Source organism: Oncorhynchus tshawytscha, linkage group LG24 (assembly GCF_018296145.1).
Source record: "Oncorhynchus tshawytscha isolate Ot180627B linkage group LG24, Otsh_v2.0, whole genome shotgun sequence".
NCBI classification, from domain to species: Eukaryota; Metazoa; Chordata; class Actinopteri; order Salmoniformes; family Salmonidae; genus Oncorhynchus; species Oncorhynchus tshawytscha.
Window position 1 is genome coordinate 27,466,378 of NC_056452.1, and position 15,092 is coordinate 27,481,469.

General features: G+C 45.9%; 1 protein-coding gene across 8 annotated transcripts in view; it reads right to left on the bottom strand.

The window, feature by feature from the left end:
- Positions 1-220: 220 nt before the first annotated feature.
- LOC112238042 (kinesin-like protein KIF20B) overlaps positions 221-15,092 on the bottom strand; it is a 35,241-nt gene continuing 20,369 nt past the window's right edge. For 2 of the 8 annotated variants that reach the window (XM_042305612.1, XM_024406642.2), the window contains 8 exons: positions 14,237-14,389; positions 13,914-14,021; positions 11,465-11,662; positions 6,494-6,550; positions 5,206-5,280; positions 4,515-4,632; positions 3,133-3,272; positions 221-1,990 (listed from right to left, as the gene is read on the bottom strand). In XM_042305612.1, coding sequence (XP_042161546.1) covers positions 1,880-1,990; positions 3,133-3,272; positions 4,515-4,632; positions 5,206-5,280; positions 6,494-6,550; positions 11,465-11,662; positions 13,914-14,021; positions 14,237-14,389 — 960 coding nt within the window. In that variant the 3' untranslated portion in view covers positions 221-1,879. The remainder of the gene's footprint in view (positions 1,991-3,132; positions 3,273-4,514; positions 4,633-5,205; positions 5,281-6,493; positions 6,551-11,464; positions 11,663-13,913; positions 14,022-14,236; positions 14,390-15,092) is intronic. The other 6 variants (XM_042305607.1, XM_042305606.1, XM_042305609.1 and 3 more) reach the window with 6 other exon arrangements.

The window sequence follows — 15,092 nt, forward strand, 5'->3', positions numbered from 1 at the left end:
TAAAAATAAAAGGTTTACCGAGTTAAACCAAAAGAGCAGTTTGTGATGGTGTTCCGTCTTATCCCAGATACTACGCTGATTAGCAGATCTGATTGAATAGGGCCCTATATCTACGTTGCACCATGCCTTATCAACACATGTACAACAAAATCGAACTTGGTAGTGGTTGTCCCTAGTGAGATATTCATTTTGCTCCACAAAAAGAAAGCGTTTTTTAAAATTTTTAACATGAACATTGTTGAGATGATCACAATAAAGTACTAAATCCCAAGATACTTATAGGAGTTGAACCTATCAATTTGCTGGAATTGTATAGTTAAAATCTGCACGTGACTCAATCTGTTAACTTTCAGGGAAGGAGAAAACCATGCATTTTTGTTTTCCTTGCATTAAGTTTCAATTGGAAAAGCTGCCTTTGAATAACATCAAAAGCCTGTAAGTCTGTACTGTAAAGTCCTGAAAAGCCTTCTGAATATTAGATACGCATAAATGAATTAATTGTGTCATCAGCATACAGATGTTTTTTTTTTTCACATGAACATCTGAGATGATCACAGTAAGGTACTATACTGTGTTTTTATAAGGTACCATACTGTGTTTTTATAAGGTACTATACTGTGTTTTTATAAGGTACTACACTGTGTTTTTATAAGGTACTACACTGTGCTTTTATAAGGTACTACACTGTGTTTTTATAAGGTACTACACTGTGTTTTTATAAGGTACTACACTGTGCTTTTATAAGGTACTATACTGTTTTTATAAGGTACTACACTGTGTTTTTATAAGGTACTACACTGTGCTTTTATAAGGTACTATACTGTGTTTTTATAAGGTACTATACTGTGTTTTTACAAGGTACTACACTGTGTTTTTATAAGGTACTACACTGTTTTTATAAGGTACTACACTGTGCTTTTATAAGGTACTACACTGTGCTTTTATAAAGTACTACACTGTGCTTTTATAAAGTACTACACTGTGCTTTTATAAAGTACTACACTGTGTTTTTATAAAGTACTATACTATGTTTTTATAAAGTACTATACTGTGTTTCTATAAAGTACTATACTGTGTTTTTATAAAGTACTATACTGTGTTTTTATAAAGTACTACACTGTGTTTTTATAAAGTACTATACTGTGTTTTTATAAAGTACTATACTGTGTTTTTATAAAGTTCTATACTGTGTTTTTATAAAGTACTATACTGTGTTTTAACAAGAACATAATTGAGATGATCACAGTAAAGTACAACACTGTGTTTTTATAAAGTACTATACTGTGTTTTTATAAAGTACTATACTGTGTTTTTATAAAGTTCTATACTGTGTTTTTATAAAGTACTATACTGTGTTTTAACAAGAACATAATTGAGATGATCACAGTAAAGTACTACACTGTGCTTTTATAAAGTACTACACTGTGCTTTTATAAAGTACTATACTGTGTTTTTATAAAGTACTATACTGTGTTTTTATAAAGTACTACACTGTGCTTTTATAAAGTACTACACTGTGTTTTAACAAGAACATAATTGAGATGATGACAGTAAAGTACTACACTGTGTTTTTATAAAGTACTATACTAAATCTTCAGATTACTGCATCACCACGATGATGTTCTGGACTGAGAACTTGATTATATTCTGTTAAATCATATTATACATAGCACAGAATGAAGAGAAATAATCATAATATGTGCAAAGTTAAATATGTAGAAATACAATAGAATGAAGTGATAAATGAGGACTATATGAAAGAAAACAGGAAGCGAAGAGGAAGTGACTTCAGAAAATACACGTCTTCTGGAAAGAAAAACGCCCTTAACAATAAAGTAAACTTCAAGATGTCCTTCATTTAAAAAAAAAAAAAATCTATTCATTCATTTCCCTGTACCATTAAAAGAGCAGCGTCTTTGACTTCAGTCTGGAGTTCTCTCTTGACGATGAGATGGTCACTCTCTTTCTCGTCTGGAACTCCACTGATGATCTGAGACAGAGGTTTACAACCAAAGTTAATCAACCAAGTACCTCTTACATGACACGCACCATATCAACCTCAAATGAATGGGAATCACTATCCGCAGGGCAGGGCCGAGCAGCGTAGGAACTGAGCCTATAGGTTTCCCTTCGTGCATACTTTTTAATTTGGGTACACATCTGTGATAAACAACATACATTGTTAGGGGGGGGGTATCAACAACCCTTCTGATGAGTAAATGTAAGAAAATGAAGAGCTTCTGTCCCAATAGCTCTGTTGTCCCGGGTCTGGAGCAGGCCTACAATCTTATATATTTCCTGTTTGTAGTAATCAGATGTAGGGCTGGGCCATATATCATACGGATGGATCCGCATACAAGTATGGGTTTTTACACTAGCATCTATAACGACTTCTTGATACAATATTACATAAATAAGTTCTACAAATTGGACTACTTCACTGTCAGTTTTGATGGAGTATAAACCAGTCAGAAGAGAGAAAGCCCATTAAAACCATGTAGAATTTATTTGTAGCCATCCTAGGGGGTCCTGCGCTACTCATCAGGGGTTGGAACCGATCGTTTCGTTCTGAACAGAACCATTCTTTTTCAAAATTCCGTTCCACTGTTCCAATCGGCAAAATAAAGTTCTGAACCGGTTCGAACCCCCCCAAAAAAGTACCGGTGTATATTGTTCCATTCTGTTCCTTTTTTTGAATGAACCAGTGAAAAATCGACAGTTGTTTACATTTAGTTAATTAAATGACTTCATAGAGCAGGCAAGCTAGTTGTTTACATGCATGACGGACAAACAAGTGTGGCCTATGGCGCAAGATACAACTATAGAAAAATGCCCGTAACCTAAAAGAACGTTAATAGCTGGTTGCCATGCTTTTAAAATAACAGTTCTGTTCCGGAACACTATGGATCACTTTCATTCCTGGTTCTGTTTCTCGAAAAATGTCATTTTCCGGTGTTCTGTTCCCTGAACCGGTTCCAACCCCTGCTACTCATAAAACATATTTAAAACTTGTATTATTCAGAAACATTAAATACAGCTATACCATCAACAATAAGACAAATATTGTGATATACTTTGGCCATATTGCCCAGGCCTAATCAGACGGACATGTAGCTGGCTGTGGGTTCTCACCGGGTGGGAGGAGAAGTCTATCGCTGAAGAGATCTCTGGTCTGTACAGCTTCCACTTGGACTTCATGGGTCTAAAGCTCATGGACAACCCCCCTTCCGTCTCTGGGGATTTCCCGCTCACCAATCCCATTATCTTTTTAGCTGCAGAGAGAAAGAGGGACATAAGGGCTTTTAAAAAAGCTGAGCAGCATAGGCCATTAAAAAGTTAAAGCCAGAGCAAACCATTACTGTAGGCCAGAAAAAAAATAGCCTGGGTGCCAGTCTGTTTCCGCACTCTTGTCTACTCCTTATGGAATTGCTATGCTTGACAAGGACAATGTAGTAGAGACCGGGCAGCATCCATGGACCAACTGTGGACTGAGAGACCGGGCAGCATCCATGGACTAACTGTGGACTGAGAGACCAGGCAGCATCCATGGACTAACTGTGGACTGAGAGACCAGACAGCATCCATGGACTAACTGTGGACTGAGAGACCAGACAGCATCCATGGACTAGTTCTGGACTGAGAGACCAGGCAGTATCCATGGACTAGTTCTGGACAGAGAGACCGGACATCATCCATGGACTAGCTGTGGACTGAGAGAGACCGGGCAGCATCCATGGACTAACTGTGGACTGAGAGACCAGGCAGCATCCATGGACTAGTTCTGGAGAGAGACCAGGCAGCATCCATGGACTAACTGCATCCATGGACTGAGAGACCGGGCAGCATCCATGGACTAACTGTGGACTGAGAGACCAGGCAGCATCCATGGACTAGTTCTGGACAGAGAGACCAGGCAGCATCCATGGACTAATTCTGAACAGAGAGACCAGGCAGCATCCATGGACTAGTTCTGGACAGAGAGAGACCGGGCAGCATCCATGGACTAGTTCTGGACAGAGAGAGACCGGGCAGCATCCATGGATTAGTTCTGGACAGAGAGAGACCGGGCAGCATCCATGGACTAGTTCTGGACAGAGAGAGACCAGGCAGCATCCATGGACTAGTTCTGGACAGAGACCGGGCAGCATCCATGGACTAGTTCTGGACAGAGAGACCGGGCAGCATCCATGGACTAGTTCTGGACAGAGAGAGACCGGGCAGCATCCATGGACTAGTTCTGGACAGAGAGAGACCGGGCAGCATCCATGGACTAGTTCTGGACAGAGGGATTGTGGCCGGTTATATTGAACATTAAGGTGTGTTTTGTTCCATTGCAGATGTTACTTTGACTCCAGTTTGGTTTCAGTTTCTGGCTCTTTGGTCATGATGATGATGATGATCATGTAGTCTGTGCTCTCTACTCTGCAGTGCTGTTCTGTGTGGGCTAGATGGTCATGCTGTCAGTGTAGAGTTGCACCAAGCCATTCCGTGCTGCTGTTAGTGTCAACTCTTACCTTTGCTACCGAAGACTCCGATCTTCTGCATCGTTCCTTCTTTCCTGCTATGCAAGCTGGACTGGGAGTCCTGGGGCCTTATGGATCCCGGGTCTTTACTGCCCCAGGCCGGTGATGGCTGTAGATGGAGGAGAAACCATGACATAAATAAATAAAAACTTAAGTCAGTTAAGAACTAATTCTTATTTACAATGACGGCCTACACCGGCCCAAACCCGGACGACGCTGGGCCAATTGAGCGCCGTCCTATGGGACTCCCAAATCACAGCCGGTTGTGATACAGCCTGGATTCGAACCAGGGTCTGTAGTGATGCCTCTAGCACTGAGATGCATTGCCTTTAGACCGCTGCACCACTCGGGAGACCCAAAGTAAACCAATAAGTAATATAAAGACTAAAGGTGAGATGATATACTTTATTATCCCCGAGGGGAAATCTGACAGAGCTTCCACATAAACACATTGACTGACACAACGTACACTGTCATCATAATGTACACCCCCTCCACACCCACACAAACTGGCATTAGTTCATGCCAGGCAAGGCTGTGACGAGGTGACACATCCACATGATGAGACCCTACAGGCCAGGCTCCAGTCCATTATCATCAGCCTCAGATTTAACGGATTTATTGACAGGGGGACAAAGTCATGTTTGTATCTGTTCAAACATAAAAGCTGTGTGTGTCTCACCACCTCTTGATGCACAGCCAGTTTAGGAGCCAGTCTGGTTCTGGGGTTTTTATGGTTCTCCTTGTGCACCTCATCCTGAGGAACACCAGCGCAGAGACGAGATTTAGGAGACCAGGGAGAGAGAAATGAGATTTAGGAGACCAGGGAGAGAGAAATGAGATTTAGGAGACCAGGGAGAGAGAAATGAGACCAGGGAGAGAGAAATGAGATCAGGGAGAGAGAAATGAGATCAGGGAGAGAGAAATGAGACCAGGAAGAGAAATTAAAACTCCATGGTGAGGATTTAGTTTTATGAATGTTACGACATTGAGAGATCAATTTACATTTTAAGAGTCCCATGCAATTTCAGGTTGAATAAATCAGTAGGTTTCCAAAATGATTGATGTGGATGAACAATGTATGTTTCCCAGCTCCAGTGTAGGCCATCCCTGACACATCTAGTTGGAACTGTTCAGCTCACAGCAAAAGAAGCCCTCATCTAAATGTGTACTCCAAAATAAAAGCATCTTCAATAACTTATTGGTAACATCTGTCCAACTCCGCCTTTTGCTTTTAAATAGGATGCTGTATGAATCATTAAGCATGTTTCAAACCTCTGGACTTTGTGTTTCTGTATTTTATATGTTATATTTAAGCAATAAGGCATGAGGGGGTGTGGTATATGGGCAATCTACCACGGCTAAGGGATTATTCTTACGCACGACGCAACGCGGAGTGCCTGGACACAGCCCTTAGCCGTGGTATATTGGCCATATACCACAATCCTCAGAGGTGCCTTATTGCTGTTATAAACCGGTTACCAATGTAATTAGAGCAGTAAAAATAAATGTTTTGTCATACCCGTGGTATATGGTCTGATATACTACGGTTGTCAGCCAATCAGCATCTAGGGCTGGAACCACCCAGTTTATAATCTTCAATAATCAATGGGTATATATTATTTATAGAAATGACCACTGAACAGCAGGAAATACCCAACGCTGAAACAACCCGTCATTTTAAATCACAACCATTCCATGTAGTCTCTCAGAGGACTTTCATAGCTATGCCATTACGCCAACCGAGCTATTACCGACCAAAGCATTAGAAAATTGAGAGGCGATGGCGATGGATGGGGCAACAGGCATGAAGAGGGGAGAGGTACCCGAGAGGGGAGAGGTACCCGAGACGGGAGAGGTACCCGAGACGGGAGAGGTACCCGAGACGGGAGAGGTACCCGAGACGGGAGAGGTACCCGAGACGGGAGAGGTACCCGAGACGGGAGAGGTACCCGAGAGGGGAGAGGTACCTGAGACGGGAGCTCATGCGTTGCTCTCCTTTTAGCTGGACTGCGCCATCCGCTCTTCTTAAAAAAAAATTTAAAAAGAAGAAAGAGGTTTGTTATAAAGTTAGCAAGAATATCCTGATTCTAATACACAGAGTGCAATATGTATCAACCATGTACCAGGTAACTAACCAACCACAAAGACGCCTATAAAATGTGACATTGATATTATATTGACACGTGAATTACATCAGGACTGAAAGGCTACGCGGGCGTGTCATAATGTGAAGATAAATACTTCAACAGCACATTTAAAAGTCGCTTCAACTTCTGGTGCTTCAAATGCATTTATCTTTAATGCTAAAACCATTGCCCTGTTTATGTGTTTGTTGTGAATCTTATATAAAGCAATTAACTGTCTAAAAGATTTAGAGGCAGTGTTTTTTTTTACGCCTGGATCTGCTGAAGGCAGAGAGAAAGCTGACAATACCCACCCTAATGAATTAAAATAACATTTATTACTAAATAGAAAACATTGTGAAAAATATTTTGAATTGAACTCGACTTTCCCTTGTCGTCATCTGTCAACATGTCTTTCTTCATGTCTCGTGTTCAACAAAATGCTTGTCATTTTATTCCAAAACAGTGGGGCAGTCAGAGAGACAGACCTCAGGGAAAGAGTTGTTTTTGTGACAGATACCAGAATGACTGAGTAACACTAAAGATAGGACTAGGAACATCAGAGCTCCCAAAGACTCCCCCGCGCTGTGTTGTGTGGGCTTTAGTTAGTTACCGTGTTGTTAACTAGGGACGGCAGGTAGCCTAGTGGTTAGAGTGTAGGGGCGGCAGGTAGCCTAGTGGTTAGAGTGTAGGGACGGCAGGTAGCCTAGTGGTTAGAGTGTAGGGGCGGCAGGTAGCCTAGTGGTTAGAGTGTAGGGACGGCAGGTAGCCTAGTGGTTAGAGTGTAGGGGCGGCAGGTAGCCTAGTGGTTAGAGTGTAGGGGCGGCAGGTAGCCTAGTGGTTAGAGTGTAGGGACGGCAGGGTAGCCTAGTGGTTAGAGTGTAGGGGCGGCAGGTAGCCTAGTGGTTAGAGTGTAGGGACGGCAGGTAGCCTAGTGGTTAGAGTGTAGGGGCGGCAGGTAGCCTAGTGGTTAGAGTGTAGGGCGGCAGGTAGCCTAGTGGTTAGAGTGTAGGGGCGGCAGGTAGCCTAGTGGTTAGAGTGTAGGGACGGCAGGTAGCCTAGTGGTTAGAGTGTAGGGGCGGCAGGTAGCCTAGTGGTTAGAGTGTAGGGACGGCAGGTAGCCTAGTGGTTAGAGTGTAGGGCGGCAGGTAGCCTAGTGGTTAGAGTGTAGGGGCGGCAGGTAGCCTAGTGGTTAGAGTGTAGGGGCGGCAGGTAGCCTAGTGGTTAGAGTGTAGGGGCGGCAGGTAGCCTAGTGGTTAGAGTGGCAGGTAGCCTAGTGGTTAGAGTGTAGGGGCGGCAGGTAGCCTAGTGGTTAGAGTGTAGGGGCGGCAGGTAGCCTAGTGGTTAGAGTGTAGGGGCGGCAGGTAGCCTAGTGGTTAGAGTGTAGGGCGGCAGGTAGCCTAGTGGTTAGAGTGTAGGGACGGCAGGTAGCCTAGTGGTTAGTGTGTAGGGGCGGCAGGTAGCCTAGTGGTTAGAGTGTAGGGACGGCAGGTAGCCTAGTGGTTAGAGTGTAGGGACGGCAGGTAGCCTAGTGGTTAGAGAGTAGGGACGGCAGGTAGGTAGCCTAGTGGTTAGAGTGTAGGGACGGCAGGTAGGTAGCCTAGTGGTTAGAGTATAGGGACGGCAGGTAGGTAGCCTAGTGGTTAGAGTGTAGGGGCGGCAGGTAGCCTAGTGGTTAGAGTGTAGGGACGGCAGGTAGCCTAGTGGTTAGAGTGTAGGGGCGGCAGGTAGCCTAGTGGTTAGAGTGTAGGGACGGCAGTTAGCCTAGTGGTTAGAGTGTAGGGGCGGCAGGTAGCCTAGTGGTTAGAGTGTAGGGACGGCAGGTAGCCTAGTGGTTAGAGTGTAGGGGCGGCAGGTAGCCTAGTGGTTAGAGTGTAGGGACGGCAGGTAGCCTAGTGGTTAGAGAGTAGGGACGGCAGGTAGGTAGCCTAGTGGTTAGAGTGTAGGGACGGCAGGTAGGTAGCCTAGTGGTTAGAGTGTAGGGACGGCAGGTAGGTAGCCTAGTGGTTAGAGTGTAGGGACGGCAGGTAGGTAGCCTAGTGGTTAGAGTGTAGGGAGGGCAGGTAGGTAGCCTAGTGGTTAGAGTGTAGGGAGGGCAGGTAGGTAGCCTAGTGGTTAGAGTGTAGGGAGGGCAGGTAGTCTAGTGTTTAGAGTGTAGGGACGGCAGGTAGCCTAGTGGTTAGAGTGTAGGGACGGCAGGTAGCCTAGTGGTTAGAGTGTAGGGACGGCAGGTAGCCTAGTGGTTAGAGTGTAGGGACGGCAGGTAGCCTAGTGGTTAGAGTGTAGGGACGGCAGGTAGCCTAGTGGTTAGAGTGTAGGGACGGCAGGTAGCCTAGTGGTTAGAGTGTAGGGGCGGCAGGTAGCCTAGTGGTTAGAGTGTAGGGGCGGCAGGTAGCCTAGTGGTTAGAGTGTAGGGACGGCAGGTACCCTAGTGGTTAGAGTGTAGGGACGGCAGGAAGCCTAGTGGTTAGAGTGTAGGGACGGCAGGTAGCCTAGTGGTTAGAGAGTAGGGACGGCAGGTAGGTAGCCTAGTGGTTAGAGTGTAGGGACGGCAGGTAGGTAGCCTAGTGGTTAGAGTGTAGGGACGGCAGGTAGGTAGCCTAGTGGTTAGAGTGTAGGGACGGCAGGTAGGTAGCCTAGTGGTGGTAGGGACGGCAGGTAGCCTAGTGGTTAGAGAGTAGGGACGGCAGGTAGGTAGCCTAGTGGTTAGAGTGTAGGGACGGCAGGTAGGTAGCCTAGTGGTTAGAGTGTAGGGACGGCAGGTAGGTAGCCTAGTGGTTAGAGTGTAGGGAGGGCAGGTAGCCAGGTAGGTAGCCTAGTGGTTAGAGTGTAGGGACGGCAGGTAGGTAGCCTAGTGGTTAGAGTGTAGGGACGGCAGGTAGCCTAGTGGTTAGAGAGTAGGGACGGCAGGTAGGTAGCCTAGTGGTTAGAGTGTAGGGACGGCAGGTAGGTAGCCTAGTGGTTAGAGTGTAGGGACGGCAGGTAGCCTAGTGGTTAGAGTGTAGGGAGGGCAGGTAGGTAGCCTAGTGGTTAGAGTGTAGGGAGGGCAGGTAGTCTAGTGGTTAGAGTGTAGGGACGGCAGGTAGCCTAGTGGTTAGAGTGTAGGGACGGCAGGTAGCCTAGTGGTTAGAGTGTAGGGCGGCAGGTAGCCTAGTGGTTAGAGTGTAGGGCGGCAGGTAGCCTAGTGGTTAGAGTGTAGGGGCGGCAGGTAGCCTAGTGGTTAGAGTGTAGGGGCGGCAGGTAGCCTAGTGGTTAGAGTGTAGGGACGGCAGGTAGCCTAGTGGTTAGAGTGTAGGGCGGCAGGTAGCCTAGTGGTTAGAGTGTAGGGGCGGCAGGTAGCCTAGTGGTTAGAGTGTAGGGGCGGCAGGTAGACTAGTGGTTAGAGTGTAGGGACGGCAGGTAGCCTAGTGGTTAGAGTGTGGGGACGGCAGGTAGCCTAGTGGTTAGAATTTGTTCTTAACTGACTTGCCTAATTTAATTAAATAAATGTTAAAAATAAATATTTTAAGTACAGGCCATGTTTAAAGGCAGTGGACCAAACCCCTCTCTCTCTACCTCACACACACACACACCTTTCCCAAGTCCTCGGGTGAATCTCAATAGTATTTCCTTGTTTCCTCATCTCAAAGCACATTGGACCAAAATAACTGAGGTTCTTCCCCGCAGAACTTCTTAGGGAGGAGAGGAAGATTCACTCCTCCCCTCTCTCCTCCCCCCTCTGGGACAGTCAGTAATGGAATTACTTTAGTCTCAAACTGCAGAGGTTTAACCCAATAAATACTCCTCCTATATGGACTTAATACTGCACCATAGCCTTTACTCACTCCTCCTGCGCTGCAGCGGAGACCACGCCTCCTCCTGCGCTGCAGCGGAGACCACGCCTCCTCCTGCGCTGCAGCGGAGACCACGCCTCCTCCTGCGCTGCAGCGGAGACCACGCCTCCTCCTGCGCTGCAGCGGAGACCACGCCTCCTCCTGCGCTGCAGCGGAGACCACGCCTCCTCCTGCGCTGCAGCGGAGACCACGCCTCCTCCTGCGCTGCAGCGGAGACCACGCCTCCTCCTGCGCTGCAGCGGAGACCACGCCTCCTCCTGCGCTGCAGCGGAGACCACGCCTCCTCCTACGCTGCAGCGGAGACCACGCCTCCTCCTGCGCTGCAGCGGAGACCACGCCTCCTCCTGCGCTGCAGCGGAGACCACGCCTCCTCCTACGCTGCAGCGGAGACCACGCCTCCTCCTACACTGCAGCAGAGACCACGCCTCCTCCTGCGCTGCAGCGGAGACCACACCTCCTCCTACGCTGCAGCAGAGACCACGCCTCCTCCTGCGCTGCAGCAGAGACCACGCCTTCACTACACTACATCGACTCATTATATTCACACAACAACCATGCGTGTGTTAGATCCCACCACATGTAATAGGAAACTCTATAATGTACTTCCATAAAAAGAAGCACAAGCCTTTCAGTTCAATGCATAATGTCAGATGGAGCAGTAAACTATTCATATGTTGAACAACTTGCTCTTCAGATGAACCTCATTAACACTTCATTATGGCTTATCTGAGGCGATTTAAACAGTTTTGCTTCTTGCATGGTTTCTTATGCCATTGCAATTAGTTAGGTGGGTGACTCCTGACTTTGGACATGGGATAACAAGAACTGTTGCAGTACTAAAATGTATTTAAGATGACTGACAGGAGAGAGACCACCACCTGAATGGTAAGATGGACAGGGTCTGCAGGGGCGGAAGGACCACACAGTTGTACCCTGGGCTGAACCTACAGTAAGTCCCTCACTGCAAGTGAACACGGTCTACCTTGTCGATCTCAGAGCTCTTTCTCTTGCGGGTGATTTTGACGTTGACCACAGCCCCTCCCTGGCGTTTCAGGGCCATCCTGTTGGGCTGCAGCGGACTGAAGGAGATCTCGAGCTCAGGCTTGGGGAAGCGGCTGGTCCTGCCTCCATCTGTGGAGATCTCTGAGGAGTCTAGCACCGATGGGTAGCCACCAGACCCCTACAGACAGACAGACAGGGGTACACAGGATGACAGTGAGGGTGAGTTAACCTACAGGAGTGACTAGTCAGTTGGGTTAACCTACTAGTCTGTTGGGTTAACCTACTAGTCTGTTGGGTTAACCTACTAGTCTGTTGGGTTAACCTACAGGAGTGCCTAGTCAGTTGGGCTAACCTACTAGTCCATTGGGTTAACCTACAGGAGTGCCTAGTCCATTGGGTTAACCTACAGGAGTGTCTAGTCAGTTGGGTTAACCTACTAGTCAGTTGGGTTAACCTACAGGAGTGTCTAGTCAGTTGGGTTAACCTACTAGTCAGTTGGGTTAACCTACTAGTCAGTTGGGCTAACCTACTAGTCAGTTGGGCTAACCTACAGGAGTGCCTAGTCCATTGGGTTAACCTACAGGAGTGTCTAGTCAGTTGGGTTAACCTACTAGTCCGTTGGGTTAACCTACAGGAGTGCCTAGTCAGTTGGGTTAACCTACTAGTCCATTGGGTTAACCTACAGGAGTGTCTAGTCAGTTGGGTTAACCTACAGGAGTGTCTAGTCAGTTGGGTTAACCTACAGGAGTGACTAGTCAGTTGGGTTAACCTACTAGTCCATTGGGTTAACCTACAGGAGTGTCTAGTCAGTTGGGTTAACCTACAGGAGTGACTAGTCAGTTGGGTTAACCTACAGGAGTGACTAGTCAGTTGGGTTAACCTACTAGTCCATTGGGTTAACCTACAGGAGTGACTAGTCAGTTGGGTTAACCTACTAGTCCATTGGGTTAACCTACAGGAGTGTCTAGTCAGTTGGGTTAACCTACAGGAGTGTCTAGTCAGTTGGGTTAACCTACAGGAGTGTGTGTGAAAATAGCTCTTAAATCACCTTGACTACCGTAGCTATGGAACTAGTGATGGGCATTCCGAGTCTTTTCAGTGAGCCGGATCATTTGGCTCCATTCACCTAAAAGACTCGTTCATTTGGCTCCATTCACCTAAAAGACTTGTTCATTTGGCTCCATTCACCTACAGGCTCCATTCACCTAAAAGTGTTCATTTGGCTCCATTCAAAAAGCTCGTTCATTTGGCTCCATTCACCTAAAAGGCTCACATTTGGCTCCTTGACTCGTTCACATTCACCTAAAAGAGTTCATTTGGCTCCATTCACCTAAAAGACTAGTTCATTTGGCTCCATTCACCTAAAAGACTCGTTCATTTGGCTCCATTCACCTAAAAGACTCGTTCATTTGGCTCCATTCACCTAAAAGACTCGTTCATTTGGCTCCATTCACCTAAAAGACTCGTTCATTTGGCTCCATTCACCTAAAAGACTTGTTCATTTGGCTCGGCTCTCAAACGGCTCTTTGTTCAGTAGTGCTTAAAATTGACCCAAAACTATGACAAAATTGTCCATCTCTAATTTAAAGCCTAAAACATTGCCTACCATGTCAGATTGTGTGAAATGCCAGTTCAAATACATCTTTAGCTGACAAAATAATGATATATATACATATAGATGACACACACACATACACACACACACACACACACACACACACACACACACACACACACACACACACACACACACACACACACACACACACACACACACACACACACACACACACACACACACACACACACACACACACACACACACACACATATATATTTTTTTTTACTCACTGCAAAAATGAGTGTGGACTAGAATGAGGCTCTCTCCCTACTATCTATTGTTTCTGCAGTAATTCATGTTTTTATAACAAAAAATCCTTACTCGGGAGTGTCTCCTGACGCACGAAGGGAACCATATTGGATTGATTCAATAGCTCACATGACTGTGGTTCCATTCATAAACTTCCATCAGAGCAAGACGGACGTGGCGCTGACTGACATAAGACATGCAGATGAGAACCTAGCCTTGGAAACCAGAACCCCTAGGCAACAGCAGTGACTCCCAACAAACCACGAGGCAGACATGCCAGAACGTCGCAACTCAAAACCAAGGTTTGCAGGCTAAACATTTTCAGTGGTTTTAGCGAAGGTAGTTGATGCGAACTAGCCACTTGTAAAATGCACTCATTAAAAAAAAAAAACCTCAGTGAACTCCATCTCGATAGCTACTATTTTGTCGGAGGGACGTGAGCAACAGGTGGATAAAGAAGTGACATACTTCCTCTATGCCAAACTGACGTTTTGTTACGTACAGATGTGTTAAACCGGAGAGATTGAAACATTGCAGGAGATGTCTAAAAGGAGATTACCTGACTGGTCCTCTTCGACATCTTTACGTCGAGTACTAGTTGACCGTTGTCATGGAGAGTCCTCTCACGGACTGTGGAAGGGCGCTCCTCTGCTTCAGTCTGTGAGAGCTATCATGAACAACATCCATTGTATTAACAAGACCAACATACTACAATATGGATAGGGGATTGAATACAATGTTATATTTTTTTATATTCATATTTTTGGATAATGTGTTGAGGAGAGCTTGCAAGTTTCCCTGTACTGTTTACACCCTGTATCCTGTGCACGAGACCAATAAACTTAAGATTTTATTCGTGATGAAGGAGGACTGCTCCCTCACCTGATTGGCTGTCTCTCTGTGTTTAGTAGGGACCGAGGCGTCGCTGCTGGCTTTGAATGCAGTTTTCAGTTGTTCCTTCAGGTTAAGAATCTCAGTGTCTCTGTCAGACAGAAGGCCCTGCAGCTCCACTACCTCCACCTGGCCATGGTCCCCCTGGGAGGGGGGGGAGGATACAACAGTAAGGAAACAGGGGACCAGTAATGCTATCTATCAACATGGTCCCTCTGGGAGGAGGGGGGGGAAGGATACAACAGTAAGGAAACAGGGGACCAATAATGCTATCTATCAACATGGTCCCTCTGGGAGGAGGGGGGAGGATACAACAGTAAGGAAACAGGGGACCAATAATGCTATCTATCAACATGGTCCCTCTGGGAGGAGGGGGGGGGATACAACAGTAAGGAAACAGGGGACCAATAATGCTATCTATCAACATGGTCCCTCTGGGGGGAATACAAAGTAAGGAAATAGCAGACCAATAATGCTATCTATCAACATGGTCCAAAGTTGTTTTTATCATGCTACTTTACCACAAGAGGTCACTGAAAGTGAACAGTGACCCTATGCAGAGTTTGTGTCCCTTTTTATTTCAAATTCAAAATTGATAATAATAATCTAAAAAATAATTCATTTGTAGAGCACATTTCAACGCGCATAAAATAAGTGCAACATTTTTCAATAAGGTTAAGTGCAAAAATACAAATCATTTAAAATTGAAATGACCAAGAACCCTGCACCCCAACCCTAACGATTCCAACCGTAACGCTGGCGTGTCTTCTAACCCCTTCTAAACATCATGAGTTCTGGATTAAAAACATTGGATTTGTGTCTGTCTTCTGCATCTGTGTGATTAACA